This window comes from Poromitra crassiceps, assembly GCF_964638095.1.
Source record: "Poromitra crassiceps genome assembly, chromosome: 4".
In the NCBI taxonomy this organism is placed as follows: domain Eukaryota; kingdom Metazoa; phylum Chordata; class Actinopteri; order Beryciformes; family Melamphaidae; genus Poromitra; species Poromitra crassiceps.
In genome coordinates, this window is record NC_139626.1 from 44744895 (window position 1) to 44770167 (window position 25273).

The 25273-nt window shown below is 44.9% G+C and overlaps 1 protein-coding gene across 5 annotated transcripts in view; it reads left to right on the forward strand.

Moving 5' to 3' along the window:
* Positions 1–25273, forward strand: part of ctnna2 (catenin (cadherin-associated protein), alpha 2) — a gene marked incomplete at both ends in the record, with an annotated part of 596683 nt that overhangs the window by 80812 nt on the left and 490598 nt on the right. For 3 of the 5 annotated variants that reach the window (XM_083634723.1, XM_083634724.1, XM_083634727.1), the window contains 3 exons: positions 4066–4232; positions 6098–6217; positions 15124–15390. In XM_083634723.1, the coding sequence (XP_083490849.1) occupies positions 4066–4232; positions 6098–6217; positions 15124–15390 (554 nt within the window). Of the gene's footprint in view, positions 1–4065; positions 4233–6097; positions 6218–15123; positions 15406–25273 lie in introns of all 5 variants that reach the window. The other 2 variants (XM_083634725.1, XM_083634726.1) reach the window with 2 other exon arrangements.

Here is a 25273-nt window from a genome sequence, read left to right on the forward strand (position 1 = left end):
GTCCCAAGTGCTTTCTGGCAGGAGCCCTGTAGCGGCCAATTCATTTATCCAGCTATTCAGGGTTAAAACCCAACAATTGGAGTGTGTGTGTGTGTGTGTGTGTGTGTTTTCAACATTGCTGTTGAGTTTTTCAAATGTATTTTTTTTTTGGCGCTTTGAGCACCACAAGCCGAGTGCCGTCCAATTCCATTGTATTGGAGCGAAGGCAGACATCTCTATGGTCAATCAGATCTCCAAAGCCCACACAACTAACACAAAACAATGTAGATGGATAAATAGCACTAACAGGTGATAGGAAAAATATGTCTTTTGGATTTTAGGGTGAGCTGTACCTTTAAAACAGTTTGTAGATACCAAACCTCATGAGCAGCAACTTGGCAAGTGAAACAAATTAAGCTGCTCTTCACCTCAACAAAAACCATCCTTTGGGGAGCTCTCTTTCATGACAAGGTCATGTCACACCGCTGGCTGTTGTTCTCCATGTAACCATTATTCTCTGTGTGCCGAGTGGAAGTCGGGGAGCCTTTACGCCAATCAAATGTCTGTCCCCGCAATTGAATTGGAGTGCGTGTTCAATACCCACATCAGCAGAAAGAGTGAACGTCCGCTCTCCCATCCTGCACCGTCAGCTCCACTCGGACACTGACGCTGCTGCTGGAGGAGGAGGCTGCCTTTGACAGTGCTGGCAGACACTGACGCTGCTGCTGGAGGAGGAGGCTGCCTCTGACAGTGCTGGCAGACAGTGGCACCCACATCTCTTGAGCCGTGAAATAGATCGGTGCCACACAGGTCATCGCCAAAATGGAAAAGATCAATGTTCCCACTTGTTTGACGCGTGAGCCAAAAAATCTCTTTATGGAGCTGCTTCACAATTCAGCTTTGTTTCATTTATTTATTTATTTATTTATTTATTTATTTATTTGTTTATTTATTTGTTTGTTTGTTTGTTTGTTTGTTTGTTTGTTTATTTATTTATTTATTTATTTATGTGCATTTTCTTATCCTGCATGTTAATGGCAAAAGTCTACCCTCATGAGAGACACAATCAATCACACCCCCTTCTTCTTCAGTTCTTTCCTGGCCGGGACAAGCTGACCTTGAGTTAAAAACCCAAAGACCCCATAACAGAATAAATAAAATAAATTCTCCACATCTCTGCTATTAAGTAAGTCGCATTATAAAGAGGGTGTGTAAAGGGTATGCTAAAAAGCTCTTCAGGGTGGAAGTGGAGTGCTGATGGGGCACTCTCCTCACTGTCTTCTTTTGCTAGGTTGAATATATAGTAACAACATGTCAGCTGGACGGGGAGACCCGTTTTATATTAATATGATTAATGGCTGGAGGATGATGAGTCAGCAAACACGCTGTGCTCTTACTTTTTTAAATCAATTGCTTCCTGGTGACAGTATGGTGGTGAAAGCACAGCGACAGGAAAGGTCTGCGTTATTCAGCAGATCCGATCACCTCCATTCATAATGAGTGGAAAACGGGTATGAGGTGTGCCACATGCCACTTCAGGTGTGCTTCTCCTATAGTCCTGGCTAGCTACTCCAGCATAAACCAATAACCACAGACAGAAAGGATGATGGTGATGGAACTGATTAGAACAGATTGGGGATGAGAAAGTGACTGATTTTAATCTCAATCTAGCATGGAGAAATCAAATGAAAACTGTAATCGTCTCCCTCAACCTCTACCACTTACTGTATTTCTTCTAGTGTCCAGTACTTAAGAGCCTCCTTTTGGCCGTGGAATGTTCATCAGTCCTAAGTTGGCCCATGAGCTACTTTTCTACCAAGTTTCGTACAAATCCTGAGATATCCTACTGACAAACAAACAGACGGACTGTTGGCGGAGGTAATAATAACTGTAGGCCTATGACCTGCTTTACCACTGAGTCCTCCTCATCCATTGTCAATGACGCCCCCTAGCGGGAGAAAGGCAGCGTTACAGTGTGACTAACGTACGGACTGACCCAGACCGATCCATAGCTCCCCCGCCTAGGTTTCCGCCCGCTCAGTGGGGGACACAAATACCTTTTTGGATGCTCCTCTCTCCTAAGCAATTAATGACAGCCTCTACGATTTGGAAATTGCAGAAATATTTGCAATTCACTTTTTTTCTTTTTCTTCAAATAAGTGTTCAGCTCTTGTTAGTTTATTATTGTCATCCATTAGAGATCTGTGCGTGCATAATGACTGCCTTGGCTCTTGATCGTCTTTTGATCTAAATACATAATAATGTTGCTATGAGCATTGTGCAGAAGCCAGAAGTGTTGCGAAAATGATGTCCTCAGCCAACTGGCATCACTCCCCCCCGTACAGTGGCTACGTAAGGTACAACACCCTTAAACCCATCTCCACTATGTCACCCCGAGCTCATCATCTCATCCCCCCCTTCCTTATCTTGTCCTGATTAAATCATACATGCTGATTTCAGATCACAGAGGAGTCAGTAATCACCCTCTGAACTGTCACTCTCCACTGCCTCATCACTGGCCCAGACAGAGTTATGGCAGCATATAGCAATATCAAGCTTCTCTCTCTCTCTCTCTGTGTGTGTGTGTGTGTGTGTGTGTGCGTGTGTGTGTGTGTGTGTGTGCGTGCGTGCGTGCGTGCGTGCGTGCATGCGCGCGTGCCTGTGTTGTGTGTGTGTGTGTGTGTGTGTGTTCACTCCCCTGCTTTTTCATCTGCTCTTCAAGAGAGCAGTGCAGCACGGCACATAGGAATCATGCACAGCCAGTGTTATTTTCGCCGTGTGTCTCATGATATTAATAAAGAATTCCAACAGTGTGACAATCTAATTGGACCTTGTAGGGAAATGGTGTTTTTGGCTGGCCTCCCTCCACGGGGAGGTGCGAGGGCAGGGTCGTCTACAGAGCAGCACCCACGGAGATGCTAGGGATTCAGTGTTTTTGCCTCGGGACACTTGTGCAGGGTGGCTGCTTGCCAACACCAGGCTGGCCACTCGCTCTGTATTATCTAAGCCAATGGCTTAGATTGTTCAGATGATCCTGAGGAGCCCACCTGTTATTTAGCCCACCATGCTGCACTGCACAGCAGGGTGTACGCCCGTGGATCGCGTCCCCCCCCCCTCTGGCTGTGTGAGGTGGAAGCAGAGGATGACGCTTGAGCCCCAAACGCACAGGGAGCGTCAGACGCTCGCGTTTTGAAGTCCACCCATTGTTTTAAAGGGCCGAACACGCACCAAGAGCGTTCTGACGCGCCTCAAACTGCCTTGTTGACGCCCGTACTCCGAACCTGTTTCGATGAAGGTTTGAAGCGTCAAATGAGGTTCAGCCGCGACCAAAGCGCTCTGAGCCCCCCCCCCCCCTGCCCACTTTCATCCCCGTCTGTCTCGATATGCTCCTCAAACAAATCTCACGGCAGTTTAAATACAGCAACAACGCGAGAATAATGTTCTAAACGCATTGGCGATTCGGCTAGCAAAATATAGCCTATTCTTGGATGTCATGATGAGATTAGATTGGTGAAAGTTTGGACAGAATGATTGCATCATTCCCCCCCCCCCCCCCCCCCCCCCGCAGCGCTACCTTTTTTTCCTCCCCCGGCACGGCACGGCAGACAAGTAGGATGATCAGATCCAGCCTCTGAATGACGGGCTCAAAACTACGGTATAACAACTTTTTTTTGTCATTGTGCCTGCCCACATATAAATTAGTGGCATTTCCCCCAAAATACTGGTGGTTCTGTCATTCCGTGGTGTCTACATTTCAGATCTGATGCTTGCAGTGCACTATAGGGGCAGAAATTGACGTGCGTCAAGTTTCGCTCCCCATGCGTTTGGGGCTTTAGAAGACATCATCTGAACCACCTGTGTGCTAACAGACAACTCGAAGCTAGAAGCTCTTGGCTGGATCAAAGAAGTCAGAACTAGGCCGTGCATGGGTTATATCTGGACACAAGTACAGGGAGGGTAGATAGGGAGTCTCTCTCTATCTGTGATGGAGAGAGACAGATAAAACAGAGACAAAGGGGGAGAGAGAGTAAAGCCAGGTGAAACGTGAATCATGTCTCTCTCCTGTTCCTTTCTTCCCGGCTGCAGGTGACACGATGCGCGTGGCCTCGTCTGAGTTCGCGGACGACCCGTGCTCCTCGGTGAAGCGTGGCACCATGGTGAGGGCCGCCCGCGCCCTGCTGTCTGCCGTCACGCGCCTGCTCATCCTCGCCGACATGGCCGACGTCATGAGGCTGCTGGCCCACCTGAAAATCGTAAGGCCCGACACATCACCCGTAGTTTTTCTTTTTATCGTTTTCTTTATTTACCTTTATTTCTACAGGGGGAGTCTCAATGCTCTCTTTTTCAGGAGCGCCCTGTTCACACACATTCACACCTGGAAGCTGACCAGTACAACCACGGTCTGATCTGCTGGCCACTGAGCAGCTCCACTGGAGCAGTTGGGGTTAAGGGCCTTGCTCAAGGGCACCTCAGTGCTGGTAATGAGGGATAGGCAAGCGTTGCTTTTTCGCTTCCCCCCACCCAGATTTATCTTGCCAGACCAGTCCTGAGATTAAACAGAAGGACCTTCCGGTTACAAGCTAGCTTCTCTAACCTTTAGGCTTCTCTAACCTTTAGGCTTCTCTAACCTTTAGGCTTCTCTAACCTTTAGGCTTCTCTAACCTTTAGGCTTCTCTAACCTTTATGCTTCTCTAACCTTTATGCTTCTCTAAGCTTTATGCTTCCACTGGCCAATGAGTCACTGCGCAATCCTTTACAGGTCTACTGTGGTAAAGGACACGTTCTCATGGCTTATTGCTTTCACAAAATGTCATATAGCATTGGGATAAAAAAGAATACAAATGTCACTAAATATCTTATTGTTATTATTATTATGATTATTATTAGGTGTAGTAGTAGTAGTAGTAGTGGTAGTAATATCAGTAGTAGTATTAAATGTGATTCTTCTCACAATAGTTGAACAGTAACAAAGTGGTTTCTCATCAATATTCAATTAACAGTTATAACACGTCTGAAATTAAAGGGTTTGAAGTGGTACACTCCCTCCTGCCCTGCACCTTGCAACCTACCTTATTGCAATAGAGATGTGTGCTAATATATGGGCATATGTAAGGTTTAATGTTGTATTGTTAACTGGCAAATTACGTGGCAATGCATCTCAGGCGATGTTACGGAGTAACGCAAAAGTAATGTAACGAGTAGTGTAACAAATTACTTTCTCCAGGGAGTAATCAAGTAAAGTAAGGCATTACTTTTTTTGAAAGTAATGTGTAATGTGTAATGCATTACCTTTTTGAGTAACGGACCCCAACTCTGGTGATTAACTACACAGCCTCGCACACGCACTGGAGAATCATTTAGGCACCTGTTCCCCAGGCCCTTATTTTGAAAGTGGGTTAAGGCCTGAAAAGGGCAGTTATCACACTGGGCTACCAAGAGTGATATAACATTGGTAGAATCTGAAACAAATTCACACCTTCATACTCAATGACTCTCTCTCTCTCTCTCTCTCTCTCTCTCTCTCTCTCTCTCTCTCTCTCTCTCTCTCACTCACACAACACACACACACACACACACACACACACACACACACACACACACACACACGCAAAGACACACTTTCTTTCTTGATGTCCACATAGGGGCTTAACTCAAGCCAGTGTAAGCCCTGCCATCAAAGCCCACTTAAAAGTGATCTCTCCTCCTCTCTCTTCTCCATTACGCCTTGGTCGCCACTTTCATTAGGGGCAGAAAGGCGTTTAGAATAAGAAAGGCTGGAGATTGCTGAAATGAGCCCCCATTCATATCTGGCACCAGTTACAGTAATGTGGCTGGTGGCTTTTTTTCTAACCTGGTTGCAATTACACGGGAGTGGAAATTCATTTTTATTTCCAAAGTCAAGTACCTTATTATTTTTGAAAAAGTATGTTCTTAACATCTATTGCTTTAGGTTTGTCACATAATGAAAATGTCTAGCTTGAGGCCTTGCAGGCTCTCGGGTTATTTGTAAGATTGTACATAAATTGTGTGTGTGTGTGTGTGTGTGTGTGTGTGTGTGTGTGTGTGTGTGTGTGCTTGTGTGTGTGTGCGTGTGTGTGTGCGCGTGTGTGTGTGACAGGTGGAGGAATCCCTGGAGGGAGTGAAGAATGCGACCAATGAGCAGGACCTGGCCAACCGCTTCAAGGAGTTTGGGAAGGAGATGGTGAAGCTGAACTATGTGGCAGCCAGGAGACAGCAGGTAAGAGGCCGCTGTCGCCAGCTCTGTGTCTCCTAGTCAGCCTAAACTGCTCCTGACTTAAAGGAGAATTCTGTTGTTTTTTTTAACAACCTGGACTTTATTTTCAGCTTAGTTTATGTTAAACTAGTCACCCCGAACAGACATTTCTCAAATTGATCCAGTGCTGAGCTAGAAGGCACCACACAACGGCCTGGAACAGAGGCTGTAGGAGCACGTTGCAACCGTGCATGTACGTCCTGTAAAAAGCTTATTTTCTGCCACCCACCGGCTCATGTCCTCATTATATCATAGAGACAGAACTGGAAGCACTTTTATTGACCTCCATCTGCCTGCTGATCCCAGATCAGGACTGTGTGTGGGACCTGAGTCTGCCTGCTGATCCCAGATCAGGACTGTGTGTGGGACCCGAGTCTGCCTGCTGATCCCAGATCAGGACTGTGTGTCACAACAATTGAGTTCAGCTGCAGTAGATCAAGCGGGCCATGTTTCGCTTGGAGTAAACAGTGTAGGATGGCTATATATTTAGCTGATTTGGAGAATATGGACGATGCATTTGAATTCGATGGCCGCCTGTATTTATTTGAGCCGGAGACGAACATTATATGGATTCCAAACTGAAGAGCGGCAACAACGAGACCTTCTATCTCTACCAGTGTGATGGACAGGAGACAGAGACAGGTTGAACACCCTGCAGCAAGGTCAATACAGCATTAATTTTCTCATTGTCTCTATGATATAATAAGGATATGAGCAGGTGCGTGGCAGAAAAATAAGCTTTTTACAGAAACACCCAGTGCAACTGGAAATGTGGCACAGCTTTTAGACTGATTTGATGTTTTGTTTTTAGGCCGACACAACTTTCAATTGCTTGAGATGAAACTGCAACTGCTTCTCTTATAGGGAATGGGACTGCCCCGCCCTGAGATCAGCAGTCTGCAAAAACGTACTAATGTCAGAAATCTGGCAACCCAGTTAGGAGGTGCAAGGCGGGCTATTTAAATATACGTCTGGAGACGACTCAGGGCTACATGTCCACGTGTTTCGCGTCTCGTCTCTCATCATCTCACAGTTCTGGTCTTGGCTGAAGGACGTAGGAGCACCAACTCTGAATCACAGCTTAGGTGTAGGAAGGAAGGAAGCTGATAAACAATCAAGAGTTGAAGGATGGCCTCCTGGCTAATAGTGATAAACTACACTAGACGCAAAGCTTCAACTTATCTACATCGGCGACAAGCGTATGGAAAACAAATGTTCTGAGAATAGAAATCCATCACTGGCTTGAAAATATTATTTTTGGTGTCAACCTAACTTGAAATTAAATTACGATGATATATTGGCCGGCGCCACTCAGTAGTTTGAGCAGTTGGAAATGAGCATTATGTCGCGGCATTTAGTGCTGCACGATTAATCGAATCGCAATCGCAATCGCGATGTCAGCACGTGCGATTGCATAACCGCAAAAGTGTGCGATTATTTTATTTTTTTCACGTCTTTTTGAGTGTGTGTGTCACACACACACACACACACTGTGTGTGAGAGCCTCCTTTAAACTAACGTTACACGCGACGCAGCAAACACACGTTTCTCAGCCATCACACTGGGCATCAATACTAGCGGGAGACTTCTCCCATGCACTCCCGCAAATAAGTAATGTTATGTGCAGCAAGGTACATATTATCTACAGAGAGGGCGAGAGAGAACATCCATGATCGCTAACAGCAAGCTATGCTAACTAGCTAGCCGTTCGTTCAGAAACGCATGTAAACAGCCGTGTGATCAGTGAGAACGTCAGTAAAATAAGGAGAGAGCTGCAGGTGCTTATGCAGAACTAGTGCGCGATTAAGTACACAGTGGGGATGACCCGCTGTGATGAAGAATATAACGAGATTAACAAGGTTGATAGCAAAACACTGTCGCAGCTGCCAGCACTGGCAGCATCACCTCCAGGCTAGCTAACTAGCCTGTCACATGACGCCTTCATGGTCCCCTCGTTAAAAGTCTGCAGATGCACGTTCTCACCTCTCTCTCTCAAGAAGCGTCACGTGAGTGTGGCGTTTAAGGCCATCTGTCGCTACAAAATAAATAAACGGGGTGTATCATTCATTAGTATTGCTGGACAGACATGTAACTAACTTTGCAACTTTGCTGAGCCATCTTCTATGTGCTGTAACACAGTGCAGTTTCTATTTGACTGGTGTTTCTTTTTTACATGTTTGGGACAGGCAAATGTCTCAAAATGTTTTATTTTTTTGTAAAGATAATTTAATTTCAAATTGTTTTATTTTTTTAGTTTTAATATATTTTAAATTGTAACATATTTCATGTATTTTAGTCTGTGATATGTGAAACCGTGGTATTTTTGTCCAAGGTTATCATACCGTCAAAAACTCATGCCGGCACATCCCTAGATACCTAGTGGCAGTGGTGGCCCAACGGTTAGAGAAGCGAGCTTCAATCCCCGGGACCGGCAGGATAAATCTGGGTGGAGAAAGTGAAAAGGCAGCGCTTGCCCCTCCCTCATTACCACCACTGAGGTGCCCTTGAGCAAGGCCTTAACCCCAACTGCTCCAGTGGAGCTGATCAGTGGCCAGCAGATCAGACTGTGGTTGTACTGGTCAGCTTCCAGGTATGAATGTGTGTGTGAATGTGAACAGGGCACTCCTGAAAAAGAGAGCATTGCTCTCAGTGAGACTCCCCCTGTATAAATAAAGGTAAAAAAAAAACTCTTGTTTATTATATCGCAATCACAATCGCAATCGCAATATTGTCCACCCTAATCGCTAATCGCACCTTTTCCCCAAATCGTGCAGCACTAGCGGCATTGCATCTGGGCTGTGTCTAGTACGTAGACCCCATAATAAATATGGACTTAGCTACTGTGACATGTTATGAAGCCTCTAGTTTGGCCACCATCTCGGTTATTTGGAGCCAGTAGTGACGCAAATTTGGATAAGAAGAGCCGAAAACACTGGACAGTTGACCTGCTTTGTCATCTTTTCTACTTGAAATTTACAAAATGAGACATCATGCTGTATTGAAGAAGACTTGAAACTCGCGATTGAGACCATAAACTCGTTTGGAAAGTGTTTACTGAGGTAATAAACCAATTGAGAAAGGAGGGTCATTTCCCCATTAACTTCCGTACAATCGGACTTCCTTTTGGAGCCAGTGGAGTTGCCGGCCATTCGAAATACTGCAGTTTTTAAAGCAGCTACGAGCAACTTTTTCGATTGTTATTAAACAGTATAAATTTAATATCAATGCATCACATCTTACCTCTAATAGTTGACGAGACCAACGCAGAGTAGTCTTGCTTGAACCCCAAGTGAATCGGCCAGTGTAGTCTGTCTGTGGCCAGGGAAGATCAGGAAGTGAAATGAAACGGTTTGCAGCAGCCACTTCGGCCATAACCACAAAATAACTTCCAAAAAACCTGTTAGAATATAACGAGAGATGTTCGCGAGAGTATGCGTGGCGTTCACATTGTTTATGTTATGTTGCTAGGCAGCGCGAACGGGGTAGGCAGGCAGCTGCATTTCACTTCCGGGTTTCACTTCCGCGTTTCACTTCCGGGTAGCCGGTCCGGCGGTAAGGAGAGAGAGAGAGAGAGCCCCCTGTTGACGCGAGTTTAGACAGACACAGACTTAATAATCATCCAAGGGAGCAATCTCCGATTCACACGGCTTTGGTCTCAGCTACTATTATAGGTAAGATGTGATGCATCAATATTGTAATTATACTGTTTAATAACAATCGAAAAAGTTGCTCGTAGCTGTTTTAAGTTCCCTCCGCATTGGCTTCATTTTGCACAAACGGAGCTACCCCCTGGGTCCAGTACGAGGACTTGATGTAGGCCCGCTTTCACAGAGACGCACTGACTTCATGATGCAGTGACGCACGCCGGCCATGATAAGATCAGATGAAACATTATTGATCTCTGTGGAGAAATTAAATCGTTGCAACATCAAAGTAATAGGATTCAGCGGGGTAACAACATCAAATCAAATAAGCACAAAGGGATGATAAAAAATTATAATAATAAAATCAGTAAAAAGTATAAACAATCAATTTGATGAAATATAACATAATTGTGGGGTTACAGAAACATGTTAGTGACAATATATTGACACATTAAGTTGACTGTGGGGAATATAGGAAAAGAGTGTGGATTATGTAAGGGTTAATGCACAACGAGGTGTCCATGATCAGAGATTACTGGACGACGCCAAGGCAAAGTCAATTGATTTCTGATAATGGACATCTCTAAGTGCCATGGTCGAAACAAAAATAAGACCATTAATTTATGTTTTCATGCATTTTGTAATCTAAATCTTTTTTCATGAGCCATAACTCTCCTCCCCTGGTAACACATGGACAACCGACCAATACCTGGAACAATCATTCCCATCCTTTCAGCTTTTCATGCAATGGAAATGTCATTCTCTTCTCCAGTAAATAGGATGAACCTGGGATACCAGTTACCAACAGGACGTAATATAGTCCGTTCAGCTCATCACATTGGCTCAGAGCCAGAAAGCTAACATTATGCTAGCAACTTTCATTGTCAACAATTTTGCTTTATGGTTGACAAACAGTACATGTAATTTACAGTATGCTGAACAACATGACAGGCTAGCTATACAGCAATGTTATTGCCCCCCCCCATAAATAAATACATAAATACATAAATAAATAAATAAATAAATGAATGAATGAATGAATGAATGAATAAATAAATAAATAAGGAGAGGTTATAACGTCTGCAGCCTGAAGTAATGTAGTGAGTTGAATAGTGAATTGGATGTGTGATGCAAACAAAATGTATCATTAAGTTGAGAAGGGCAGTGTAGCCTACCGTACTTCTTGCAGCTTGTCCTCCTCCTGTCATCCTGATGATATTTAGAGGATATTTACCATATCGTACTCTATACAGTCATACTGTACAAAGATTGTAGTTTAATTTATAGCCTACAGCCAGGCAAACATGTCCGTCAATTAAGCACCTTTGAAAAACTGTGAGTTTTAACAAACTGCTTTATTGAGTGTTTTGATTAGCGAGAGCATGTGTTTTACAGGAGGAGACCTTGTACTATCATTCGGCTCTCAGTAAAAACCCTGTGAATGATCAACACTGACAGAATCCTAACCTACAAACAAGCTCCACCTCACCTCAAAACAGGCTGAGCTAACAAGCGACAGTGTGGCTAATGGCACCATCCACAAAACTCCACTGGGGAAACAGTGACTACTCTACAAGACTTTAGATTGAATCTGTCAGAACATTTATCTTCCAAAAGGAAATAAATCATAATCAAAATGCCACAGAGGCTAATCACCACGGCACAGAGCTGCACAAATCAGTTCAGTTGGTTGTTTTCTCCCCAGTATGACGACCTTATGTTCCCTGGCCGTGCTGCTCAGAGCCCCGCTTCTGTCAGCTGAGGTGTCTGACTGGTCCTGGTTCTTTAGATCTCCAAAAATGAAAATCAGATTTCTAAATAGCCGTTATTTTTGATAAACCGAGCACACACACACGGGTAATTTTTTTCTAAACTTATAAAAGTGCCGTATTAACCCTTAACTCATTGAGTGCCATGGACGAACATGTTCGTCATTTCAAATAGTAACGTAGAGTGCCAAGGACGGACATGTTTGTCAATTGCGTTTTTTGACGGGGGAGTGTCGATCTAAGCCTCTTACATCGCCTCTTACAATATGGTTGCTATTGAATGTGTCTAACCTATTTTACAGAACCCTTAGGTGGCGACAGTGCTCTCCACATAACAGAAAGGCAAGGAAAAAACAAAGAAGAAGTCGTTATGGAAACGGAAATCGCATCGCGTCCGTATGCATCGATATGCAGGAAGCATAACGTTACTGCAGCTGTGCCTGCAGCAGCCAATCTGCTCCCACAATTGAGCCGCTCCGTGTCGGTTGCGACAGCACATCGGCATGATCAGCCGTGGAGTTGTTATTATTCTCAACTGGAAGCATGGTTGCCGGTGACAAACACACGCGGAACGCTGTAAAAAAGCTTGATGTCGCGCACCCTTCACTGTGCGCACAGCAAACTCAGCAGAGAGCCACCACAGACAGGAGGAGGAGTGTGCAGTTGAGGTGAGGCGGGGCGGGGCGGGGGGGGGGGGGGGGGGGGGGGGCACGCAGAGCAGCACACAACCCCCAGACAGACCCAGGCAGCAGGACAGGATTGACAAACGCAAGCCAGAATATCCGATGCCCACCAGCAGCAAATGAAGACCAGCAAGAAGCTGCAACCAGCAGCGCACGCAGGGGCCAGCGCTGCTGGTTGTAGCTAAAAAATATTATTCTGCCAAACAAAATTCCCTGGCCTTCACTCTTTTATTGAAGGAAATTATTTTTGAGGTGTGACTACATTAGAAAAGATTAGCTTCAGAGTCAGTGATGTGCTTGAAATGTTTAATTTCACAAAAGGCCCATTATCTCAGCTTCAAGAAAAAAATTGCTGTTTTTGGATGAATCAAGCTATCTTCTCCGGCTCATAACTAAAGAACGGAAAATGGGATCAATAAACTTTTTTTTGCAGATGATAGAATAGAGTCTCATCGTTCTTTGTGCGTGTTCAGTGTTTACATAGTAATATCACACAATATTCTGTGGGCCTCGAGAAATCACTGAAAACGCTCTGAAACTCTGGCACTGGGAGCGTCCGTTCTCCAAAAGTGGCTGGCACTCAATGAGTTAACAGTCATAGAGCCCAAATTAAAATGGCTCTGCTACAAAATCCTCAGGCTGAGCATTGATTTATGAATGGTGAACAGACTGTTTGACTGGAACTACTTAGGCTGGATTCACACAAGATCAGGCGCTCTGCATTCACCCCCCCCCCCCCCTCCCCGCGCTCCATTCATAGTCTATGGGGGTAGTCCATCAGGCTCCGTCAGTGGGCGACGAAGGGGTATGCATGAAAAACTCGCAGAGGACGTACGATGAGAGATCCGACTTTGGGGGGATGCAGCCCTACGTCACGCTGCAGCTGGCCAATCTAGACGCCACACACACACATACACACATCTGCTCTGTTTCACTCGTGTCTCTTATCTTCTCTCTCTCTCTCTCTCTCTCTCTCTCTCTCTCTCTCTCTCACCCTCTCAAAAGTTGTGGCTGTATATCTGTTCTTCACAATAAAACTCCTCCGGTTAGTTTGTCAATGAAAGCCTGCCTGCCTCAGTACACAGCAGATTTTTTTTATTTTTTATTTTTTTTTACCTTTATTTATACAGGGGGACAGGGGGAGTCTCACTGAGATCAATGCTCTCTTTTTTCAGGAGCGCCCTGTTCACATTCACACACACATTCACACCTGGAAGCTGACCAGTGCAACCACAGTCTGATGTGCTGGCCACTGAGCAGCTCCACTGGAGCAGTTGGGGTTAAGGGCCTTGCTCAAGGGCACCTCAGTGGTGGTAATGAGGGAGGGGCAAGCGCTGCCTTTTCACTTTCCCCACCCAGATTTATCCTGCCGGTCCCGGGGATTGAACCGACGACCTTCCGGTCACAAGCTTGCTTCTCTAACCATTGGGCCACCACTGCCCGAACTGCCCGTTTCAACCACTGTTTCAACACGCTCCATATGAGTGAAAGTGATCAGCACAAAATAGCCTACATCCTTTTAAAAACGTCTCTTCCTGGTTCGCTCACACACATGCTTGTTTAGAAGGGAAGAAGGCAGAAAGGGGGGTGAAGTGAGACCCGCCCACCCCGACGTACTACAGCCGCACTACACGCAGCGGCCACTACGTCTCGACTGATCCTGTGTGAATCCGGCCTTAGTTAGGTGTACATTATCAGAAAACAACGGACACCTTGCAGCCAATCAGAATCGAGTGTTCACCCAGACCATGGTAGAAATATTATTATTAGTTATTTATGGTTTTACTTAGTTACCTACATTTATTGGAGAGACACACAAATGTGTGGGCACACATCCGTGTTGTAACTTGTGATGTGACTTATAATAGGAATATTTATGGCAATTATTAAGGCAATATAATGATTTTGTTGTTGTCACTTTATAGCTCAAATGCCTAGTACAGAAAGTATTGACTTTAAGATATTATTGATTCTAGAATGCATCTCACTCAAAATGCGGGACACTTTCTGAGGTGTGCTTTCGTGATTTGATTTGACTTGAATTCATTTGATTCCATTTCTTGAAGCGTACCGCACATGCTAAAATATCCACACCAATGCTTATCTGACTTCAGAGGATAACCCATGAAAATAGTAGAACTTTGTTTTCCAATGTGGTCCTCGGTGGGAAAAAGAGTATTTTGTAGGTTTTCGCCAAAACAATACGGTTCTATCAAGTGGGATCTGGCATTGATTGTGCTGGGATCAGTTAAATTGCTTGGCTCTACTCTCTGGCCGGAAATAATGACCCCCTTAAAATGTCCCACATGACTTCATGTCTACTCTAGTCTATCTGAAGACTAAAAATATGAAATCATCTAAAATACTGTGGTTCTCAAAGTGGGCTCCAGGGACCCCCAGGGGGCCTTGAGGGGGTTCCAGGGTGTCCCTAGCACAAAGGTGAATCATTTATTTTAACTATAATTCCATCCATAAGTAACACAGACAGAATGTATGACTATTTTGATCATGGGTGCCATACACTTTCTATAATAAAACATCTACAGTAAAAGCAAAAACCCTGGGAAAAAATATTTTCAAATGGTCTAATTTGTGTCCGTTTAGGGGTCCTTGACGTGGAAAGTTTTGAGAACACCTGTTGGTCTATAATTTGTAAAATAGTAATAAAGAAAAGAAAAAGACATATAAGTATGGTTCAATTTCTGCCAGAAGCACCTGCAGACGTTAATATTGTTCATGCTCACTCTTAAACCCTCCGTCTCTCTCCGCCTCAGGAACTGAAAGACCCCCAGTGTCGAGATGAGATGGCGGCGGCGCGCGGGGCCCTGAAGAAGAATGCCACCATGCTGTACACGGCGTCGCAGGCCTTCCTGCGGCACCCGGACGTGGCGGCCACGCGCGCCAACCGAGACTACGTGTTCAAGCAGGTGCAGGAGGCCATCGCCGGCATCTCCAGCGCCGCCCAGGCCGCCTCGCCCACCGACGAGAAGCACGGCCACGCCGGCATCGGGGAGCTGGCCGCCGCCCTCAACGAGTTCGACGTGAGTCAACCCAACGTCGCTCACGTTGACACATTCACACACACTGCTGGGCACGTTTACCTGATCTGTACATGATGTCACCACGGCCATAACCTGATTAGAAACAGTGTTGGGGGTAACTCATTACAAAAGTAACATATTACATGTAATATATTACTTTTAGCTAGTAACTCAGTAATACAACTTATTACTTATAGGATTTCAGTAATATTATACCAGTTACTTTGTCAAGTAACTCAAGTTACAAATTGAGTGACATTTTATTCAATCAAAGCGCATATTTAAAACCGATACAATGATTTCCTAATCAAACTGTGTGTTGACAATAACAAAGGAAAATAATAATAACATTTAGAATTTTGGATTGTTTACACTGACTTCAAGGCGGTTGAAATGATTTTTCGGGATGGTTTCGGGGGCGGCAATGTCATTCCGCTGCTGCTGTTGTTTCGGTGAAAGTAATGCAAAAGTAGTGTAATAAGTAACAGGTTACTCTACACAGAAAGTAATATTGTAAAGTAACTTATTACTTTCCAATGAAAGTAACTAGTAATATGTAGTATATTACATTTTGAAAGTAACTTGCCCAACACTGTTTATAAACAGGTCAAACCATATCCGCACCTAAATTACAGCATCCCAATATAAGCTGCACACACATGCACGTACATGCAACTATAGGCCCTTTTAACAGCAACCGTTTTGAGGTGGTAAGGCAGGAAGTACAGCGATTGTAACCAATACCATTAATGATGGTTCCATTCACATGTAAGTGTTCCAGTGCCACGGACCTCATTAATGTTATTGGTCACACTTGCTTTTACTTCCTGCATTGCTACATCAAAACAGTTGCTGCGATAAGGGCCTATTACCTCATATTCCCGCTTAACTTTTCTCATAGTCCCCCTCCCGCACGTGCCCACACACGCACGCACACACACACACACGAACGCACACACACACACACACACACACACACACACACACACACACACACACACACACACACACACACACACACACACACGCGCACTGAACAGACACTGAACAGTTAATTATAGCCCTTCATTATGCGATGAACCGCGTAGCTCTTTGTGAAGAGCAGCGGTGTGGAGCGATGGCGAGACACAACATCCCTGTTGTGCTGAACAGAATCAGAATGGCAAAGTCTGCGTATCAGCAGAACAGAGGAGCACACCCACCGGGACAACAATAATTACAGTATTCCCATAGCAAACAAAACATATGCACACAAGCATCCCCCTCTCTCTCTCTCTCTCTCTCTCTCTCTCTCTCTCTCTCTCTCTCTCTCTCTCTCTCTCTCTGTGTGTATTGTGGCTCCATGTGAGTGACAGGCAGCGACGGCAATGCCGAGCACACCGATGGAGAAACGCAAACCAACTCTGCCCACTTCTTATCTGAGCTCAGCTGGGGGAAGTTCTATTCAGTTGAATGTGTTCTCTACATGACTATAAGCATGCGAATAAAACATCAGAATAATATATGCAGGGGGGGGGGGGGGTGTTGTAGTGTGTGTTTTTACACACACAGTATGACATCACTGCCCTCACGTGTCACATGCCATATGCTGCCTGTGTGGGTCCATCTTGTGCTTTTAGAGAACAGTGAGAATAACATGGCGTGTACGTGTATTCCTGTAAAACCTACTGTATGTGCTTATCGTTTGATATCGGAGATGACTGGGCTGGTGCTCTCCTCTGACCCGACTCAAAAAAAAAAAAACACTTTAAATCCAGGGTTATAAATCTGGTCGCTTTGAGCATCAAACTATAACCATCGCCTGACTGTTCACAGCACCTGATCGTATTTGCGTGCGTGTGAACATAATAACCCGCTGTTTACGGAGATGCTTGAACAGAGCCGGCCCATAGAAGAATGTAGCGAAACCATTTTGATGTACTTGGGTTTTTCTCACATCGTTACAAACAGAATGGTGTCTGGAGACAAGTGCTTATCTGCACCTACTCTGTGATCACGGCAGGTTATTACTGCGTCCCCGAGGCTCCCGCACTGACACAGTTAAGCTAGTCTGAATAAACACTCGTTATCTGTCTGACTGTGAGTGAGAAGACCTTTCTGTTGACTGAACTCTTCTGCGTGCAGCTTTTCTCCAAATTGCTTTCAGGGGCATCATTATAGAGGTTTTCAACAGCTATGTGTGTGTGTGTGTGGGTGGGTGCGCGCGCACACACACACACACACATGCATGCATGCACACACACACACACACACACACACACACACACATACACACACACACACACACACACACACAGACACACACACACAGACACACACACACGCACACACGCAAATGCACACACTTTTCTGTTCTTTGTTCCTGCAAGTGGTGCTTTTTCTTATAGCCGTAGTTCTTCCAAATTCTAACTTGTGAATATATCTTCGGTGCATCGTTACATGACTGTCTGAAAGCAAATACTTGTGTAGGATGTAGAAATGTCATCTGTAGCCTGCATTGCAGTCAAAACCATCTATAGCAGGGGTTTTCAAAGTGGGAGGCGCGCCTCCCCAGTTGCGCTCCAAGCAGTTTCAGGGGAGGCTCAGTGAAATTATAAAGTGAAAAAAATATTACATTAGTTATTAAAAGGAGATCTCATAGAATAGCCTAAATGTGTAAATGTGTGTGTTTTGATTAAAGAGATACAGTAGTTTGGGGAATCTAACAGTTTTTCCCAGAGTCAGAAGCAAGTAAATGCCTTCATAAAGATGTTTTTCATGTTTTTCATTTTGGTGTAGTCTGAGTATGTCAAACAGCAATATGGCTATCTTGGCTCAATTGTTTTGTCTAGGGGGGCGGCCCACAGTCTCAGACTTTGAAAATCCCAGATCTATAGTGACCAGAACAATGTGAGTCCATATCATGACCATGACTGTGTTGGAAATTGTAGTTCCTCTGCACATTTCAAAACAAACATTATTAAGGCATTTCAGTAAACTATTGGACATAATAGAGATTACTGCAAGTTAGACGGCATTCTGAGATTTAGCAAAACTGTGTCAAACACTTTATTGCTGCTTACTTACTGTTATTTCATTGCCAAATTTTCCCATCAGCCATGACGGGGAAGTTATGATACAGCAGGATGACATAACCTGTATTGGTATAAATAAACTGAAGCATGCACTATAGGTTATGTCGTGGTTATGCCAAGGAAATATTTATTAAAGGTGATTGGCTCACAATTCAAAAACAAATAAAAAATAATTTCTGCTCATAAAGTAGCAAGTAACATTCTCATTTGAATGCAGCTTCTGAAACATTTCACTGCACAAATGTACTGCATTTCCAGTAGAACACACCTAACACATCTGCACTCACTAATCAAACATGATTCTTTGCTGCCATCTAGTGGCCATACATTTACAGTGAACCATATAGTATGGCTCACTTGAGGGCTGATTGCTTTCTGCTCATACGGCGACATCATTTTCTTGTTATAGACACTAAATAATGTTATGTTGTAATCAGGTTGAAGCTTGTGCAGACAACTGATGAAACTACAGTGTGAGCACGATCGTTGGTCGGGGCTACAGCTGATTAGTGTAAAGCAGTGCTCTCTAGGACCCAGAGTCTAATCAGGAACTGGTTTATCCCTGGGATGCCCAGTGAATGCAGTTAACAAGCTGTTACCAGTAGTACTATAGGTCCAAGTTAAAACTGGTACCGGTACTTTTTATATCCACATTTGTAAGGCAGAATGTATCCTCTGAGTCACATCATTACTGATGAGAAATAATTACATCTTCCCTTTACAGTAGGCATTTAGCTGACATTTTTAGTTAAAGTAACTTACAATGAATGCAACAGCAGAACATAGAAGCTGAATTTTATGGCTTTTCACATTGGTATGATATATTTATTTTTGTTTAGTTTTTCTCACACTTATTGATTGATTGATTGATTGATTGATTTTATTGATGGAAATAGCAGACCTATCACAGTGCTACTGCCTCCAATTTAGCTTCTGGCTATGAAGGGCAACTCAATTACAGTGGCAAGCATGGGAAGAACTTAATAAACTAAAGAGATGAGCTTAGATTGTACGGTTACGGTACGTCATTTTTTTTGTACTCTGGTACCCTAGGGAAAGCTATAAATGCTGCCCTTCCACACGTTTATCAATGTAGGGTTATACTAACTCAAGGCGGGTGGGGGGTTTAAACAAACTCAAAAACTAATAATAAGATGCCCATTGTTAATGTCACACATTGACCCCACAGCATCAAACACCCCTCTCTCTCTCTCTCTCTCTCTCTCTCTCTCTCTCTCTCTCTCTCTAAAACACACACACACACACACACACACACACACACACACACACACACACACACACACTTACTTAAATCCCCCCCCCCCCCCCCATTTCAGAACACAAACACACACAAAAACAAACAAACAAACTCAGACACAGGAACAGAAAAGAAAGAAAATGCATACACATATTATGGACATTCCAATATTACAACATGGTGCTATCAGCCGCATGAGGTGCTTATGTGCTTGTATGGGATCCCATGCAAGAACTCAGCTGGGTGAGTCACTTGTCGCTTTTAACCTTGTCAACGTAGGCCAGAAACGGGTCCCAGATAGTTGAGAATCTTTTAAGTGAGTTGGTCCTCAGGAGCTGGAGTCTCTCCCTCCGTATAACTGAGACCATGTCCGTCAACCACAGCTGAAAAGAAGGTGGAGAGGGGCACTTCTAGAGATGCTCCGATCAGCTTTTTTGAGGCCGATCACCGATCACCGATCACTGGAAGCAGTATCTGCCGATCCCGATATGGCCGATCACCGATCACCGCCTCAAATCCATCAATTCAAGCCTTCTATTTATTGTGTCGCATTATTCATATATTTAATTATTCTTAACAACATTGACATTGTATATTAAGTATTAAAATTAGGAGATGAGAAAGTATCATGAGTTGGCAACCGTTTTATTATTATTTATTACAGAGTAGACTGTATACTGTAACTTTCCTGTGGAAAAATAAATAGTCTTATAAAACAAAAAATATAATACTATGTACACAACATGTGCACCAACACAGCTTGGAACATGTCTGTGAAAGCTGCAGCGATAGCCTCCGCGGTGTGTGACCCAGAAAACTCTTGTGAGTGAAGTACAACTTTGTTCAGGTCGAACTTTTCATCAATAAACTGCGCAGTTAGGCTCAGCATGGACATAGGACAGACACTCGAACTCCAAATGTCAGTCGTGAAGCTGATTGACGTGGTGTTGTCTTTCATAAGGCTCTCGATGTGCTTGTAAACAATTTGGTATAATTCCGGCAGGCAAACGTCAGTTAAATATTTACGTCCTGGCAGCGTGTAACGTGGATCCAAGCAGGATATGAGGCGTTTGAACCCGAGGTCTTCCACAACAGACAGCGGCTGCTGATCAAGACATATGAATTCCATTAGCTTTGCATTTATTTCTTTTCGTTTCTTGCTGTCGTTGCTGACTGTTATTTCCATCAGTCTTTGTGTTGCTGACTTCGCCTCTGGTGAAATAAAGTCGTGGCGGTGGTTTCAATTGTTTTCAGAGTGAAAAAAGTCCGCTGCTCAGCAAGCTCCTGTAGTTAGTTGAGCTGCAGCGCTCCGCTAGGCCGCAGGGTGTTTGGTGAAGCCGCGGTCTTGCCTGGTGAGAGGCCGCGGGGTACAGGGCAGGCTTCACTCTGTTGCGCCTCTTCCCTCCGTGCGCAGCGCAGCGCATGCCTGAGTTTGACTAACTACAAAGTGATATCCATTCTCCTGGCGGATTGTCACATTCGCCCATGCGGTATCTCCTTTGAGCACACAATGCAAACGGCAACAAGTTGTAAAATTGCCAGACAGGCGACGCCATGTTAGCTGCTCTGCTGTTTGTTCTCGCCCAAGCTGCTTTCGCTATAGAGAGAGTGCAACTTCCAAACACTTTTTCGCCACTACCACCACGCCCCCTAAGGAAACTTGGGAGCCAATGAAGCTTCATGACACGGAGAGACAGCCAATCACAAGCTGCCCTTTAGGAGACCGGAAGAATACTACTTGGCAGCCTGGGAGTGCACTATCTCTATATTGAAACGTCTCTGGTAGTAGTTCTTGCAGATTTTGTGTCATTCTGATCGGCCTTGTTTGATCGGCACTTTTGATAACTCCGATCAAAGCCGAAAAAGGCCAAATCGGCCGATTCCGATCAAGTGCCGATCGATCGGAGCATCTCTAGGCACTTCCATTCCTTCAGAATGAGTTTCTTGGCGACAGTCGTCCCCTGCGTCAGAGACTGTTGCACAGCCGTAGGGAGGAGCAGAGAGGATTCCGAGCTGCTCCGGCCGAAGGGTTATTTTGTCGGCCTTAGAGTACCGCATTTTACTTCATTCTTGACATGTATTTTGTTGCCAAATAATTGCCATCTGCTTTCACCATTACGCTGTCGCAAATCCCAGCCCAATTTTTTGAAACTTAAAAACACATTGTTTTGTGTCTATAATTAGCACAAGCGCTTTCAATGAATATTATATTATATTATATTTGATTACGATTCAAAATACAATGCTACAGCATGCGCTGGGACGCGTCATCAGTGATGTTAGCTGGGGTCGTAAGGTGTTTCGGGTCTATCGAACATCATACACCCTCGCCCAGTAGACCCGGCCGAGGCCGATTAAGACCCCGACCCGCGTCCCGGAAGCAGCCGCTACGGATCAGCCTTCCTACTCTGTCTGCAACGTTGCCCGCGAAAGGGTTGATCATGCCCAATCCGCTGCAATAGAGCTAGTGCTACACCGCACCATTGAAAGACCCTAATATATATATATATTTTTTTTTATGTTTTTTTCCCGATTTTTTATCCCATTTTTATCCCCCGTTTTAGTGCTCATTTGAATTACTCAATCCTGGTTGCTACTCCATCCTCTGCCGATCTGGGGAGAGCCGAGACTGATTCCATGCATCCTCCGAGACATGGGCAGTCAAGTCAGCCGCTTCTTTTCACCTGCCCGAGGAAGCTTCACCGGTAGGACATAGCACGTGGGAGGTTCACGCTATTCCAACCAGTTCCCCTCCCTCTGAACAGGCGCCCTTAACGATCAGAGGAGGAACCATATAAGCAACCAGGATGTTGCATGTTTTTGTGAAGGGGGTTCCTATATGAAGGAGACCCCCGGGAGGCACGGGGAGAACATGCAAACTCCACACAGAAAGGCCATTTTGCCGACCCCCACCCGGGTGGTGGGCACTCGAGGACATGCGGACGGGCACGCATTCCTTCAGTGTTCACATCGGCCCAGGTGGGAATCGAACCCACGACCTTCGAGCTGTGAGGCGATAGTGCTTACCACTGCACCACCGTACCTCCCTTAAAGAAAGAAGAAAAAAGAAAAGAAAAGAAAAGAAAGACCCTAATATTATATTATATTTTAATATATTATATATTATATTATAATGTTGCTGTTGTTGTTGTCGTCGTTGTCTTTTTCTTTCCCCCATTTGGGACACCTCTATGGATTTATGGCACCCCTAGCATTGGTCCATACTGCCTATGCCACGGGCGGGGACTGATTGTACTTGACAGTAATAAAATAAAGCACTTTCAAGCATCAGCCCTTAAAACATATTTAAACCGAGCATCATTCAGCTCCCAGATTATGGGTATATTGGTTCAATCAATGGACACGTACATATTGCTCATACTGCGATACAAGTATTAGTGAAGTTGTACTTTACATTTCATTGGACTTGGACTGGCAGCATGGTGAAATAGTAGGGAGAGCCTGAGGAATCATGTAATGCTGCTCTGTGACACATTAGACAGAGTCCAAGAGCAAACTCAGCTCACTGAATGAAGACAGTTTATGAAAGATGTGCAATAGAAGCAGTGATACTCAAGCCGAGAGCCTCCTTTATGGGTAGTTGTGGCTCTCTTAAGTCCTACTTTAAATACATAAATAAACAAATACATAAATAAATACATAAATAAATACATAAAATCTAAACAAATAAAGGGAGGAAAGAGACTTTTTTGGGGAATTGTGGCTCTTGCAATTTTTTTTGTTTGTTTTTGTCCATGAATGTGGCTCCTGTAGGGCAAGGTACCATGTGGAGTACATTGAGTGCTTCCTTCCCCTGAGGTTGCCAGACTAGAGTATGTGAGGGACCTCGTGTGGTAAGCTTTGGAAACTGCAGGTACCCTATATCTGGGCTTTAATGCTTGTGCTGCGAGGGGGGAAATGCCAGAGACCATTACAGTGAAAGGTAGACATCGGCATAGTGGAAGAGGAATAACTAACAACTCTCCAGAGCCAGAGGGGTCACAGCCGCTGAGGAGAGAAACACATTGTGACTTGCTGTTGTTGTGCATGAGGCCGTGGCATTATGCTAATAGCATCGACTGCGTTTTTATGTAAAACGCACTGGCTGTTTTTTTTTTTTTTAAGAAAAGCAAAAGAAGAACATAATTTGATTCCAGTGAGCAGACAGTAGGCAGGCAGCAGTTAAATGAGACAAATTGCCCTTTGCTCAGAGGCCTCTGAGCTTCCCTGAAGCTGCTGCTGCACGTTGGCTTCTCCACTCGTCACCAAGACAGACTATGACCAGGTCCACTCAGAATAGTAATGACCTGATATATATATAGCAAGCCATGTCTGGAAACGCACAAACACGCACGCACCCACACACGCATGCACGGACGCACACGCACACGCATGCACGGACGCACACGCACACACACACACACGCACACACGCACGGACACACGACACACACACACACACACACACACACACACACACACACACACACACACACACACACACCCTTTGTGCATGACTCACAATCCCCTCATGCCATGTGGTTGCATATGCAGTTGTAATGCAATGGTACAATGGGGCCAGCTGTACCCTGATGTACAAAGAATCTGGGACCCCCACTAATGCACTGATAAACATGAACTTCTGCCCTCTCTCTCTCTCTCTCTCACTCTCTCTCTCTCTTTCTCTCTCTCTCTCTCTGTCTCTCTTTCTCTCTCTCTCTCTTGCTCTGTCTCTCTTTCTCTCTCTCTCTCTCTCTCTCTCTCTCTGTGTCTCTCTCTCTCTCTCTCTCTCTGTCTCTCGTTTCTCTCTCTTTGTCTCTCTTCTCTCCTCTCTCTCTCTCTCTGTGTCTCTCTCAGTCTCCCTCCCTTCTCTCCATCCACACAAAGCCATGATGAGCACTCGCCCCGCTCGCACGCTTGCGTTGCTTTCACTAATGGAGTCCCTGTGGCCGCTGCAGAGTGTGATGACTGCGTTGATCTGTTGTTTTGGGCTGCTGCTGGCCGTCCTAAGTCAGCTTTGATCTCTTCCTCGTCCTCTGCTGCGCCTGGCTGGCCGGACTACAGGAGCAGAGAAAATGATAGATCGTCTATACAGACCAGGCTGTGTGTGTGTGTGTGTGTGTGTGTGTGTGTGTGTGTGTGTGTGTGTGTGTGTGTGTGTGCGTGTGTGTGTGCGTGTGTGTGTGTGTGTGCGTGCGTGCGTGCGTGTGCGTATGCGCGCGTGTGTGTTTTTTTTTGTTAACAAGCTGTAGATTGATGGAGCTCATTTCATACAATGATATGCCCCCCCCCCCCCGCCGGGCAGGAGTCATAGTTTCGGGCTGCCGGCTATTTGTCTTGACTGCTCCTGCCTCCTCTGCTCTGTGATCAACCCTTCCCTTCTGATTTCCTCTGTGCTCTACAGCCCCTTCACTCCACAGGTTGCAATTAGTCGCACGGCACCGCATCAGATATTGGATTACAGTTACATCGCATCATTCTGACACTTGTGTGGGAATGATTAATCTTGATCAAACTCTGAACAAGCTTTCTAGTTGGAGTAGACGGGGGGG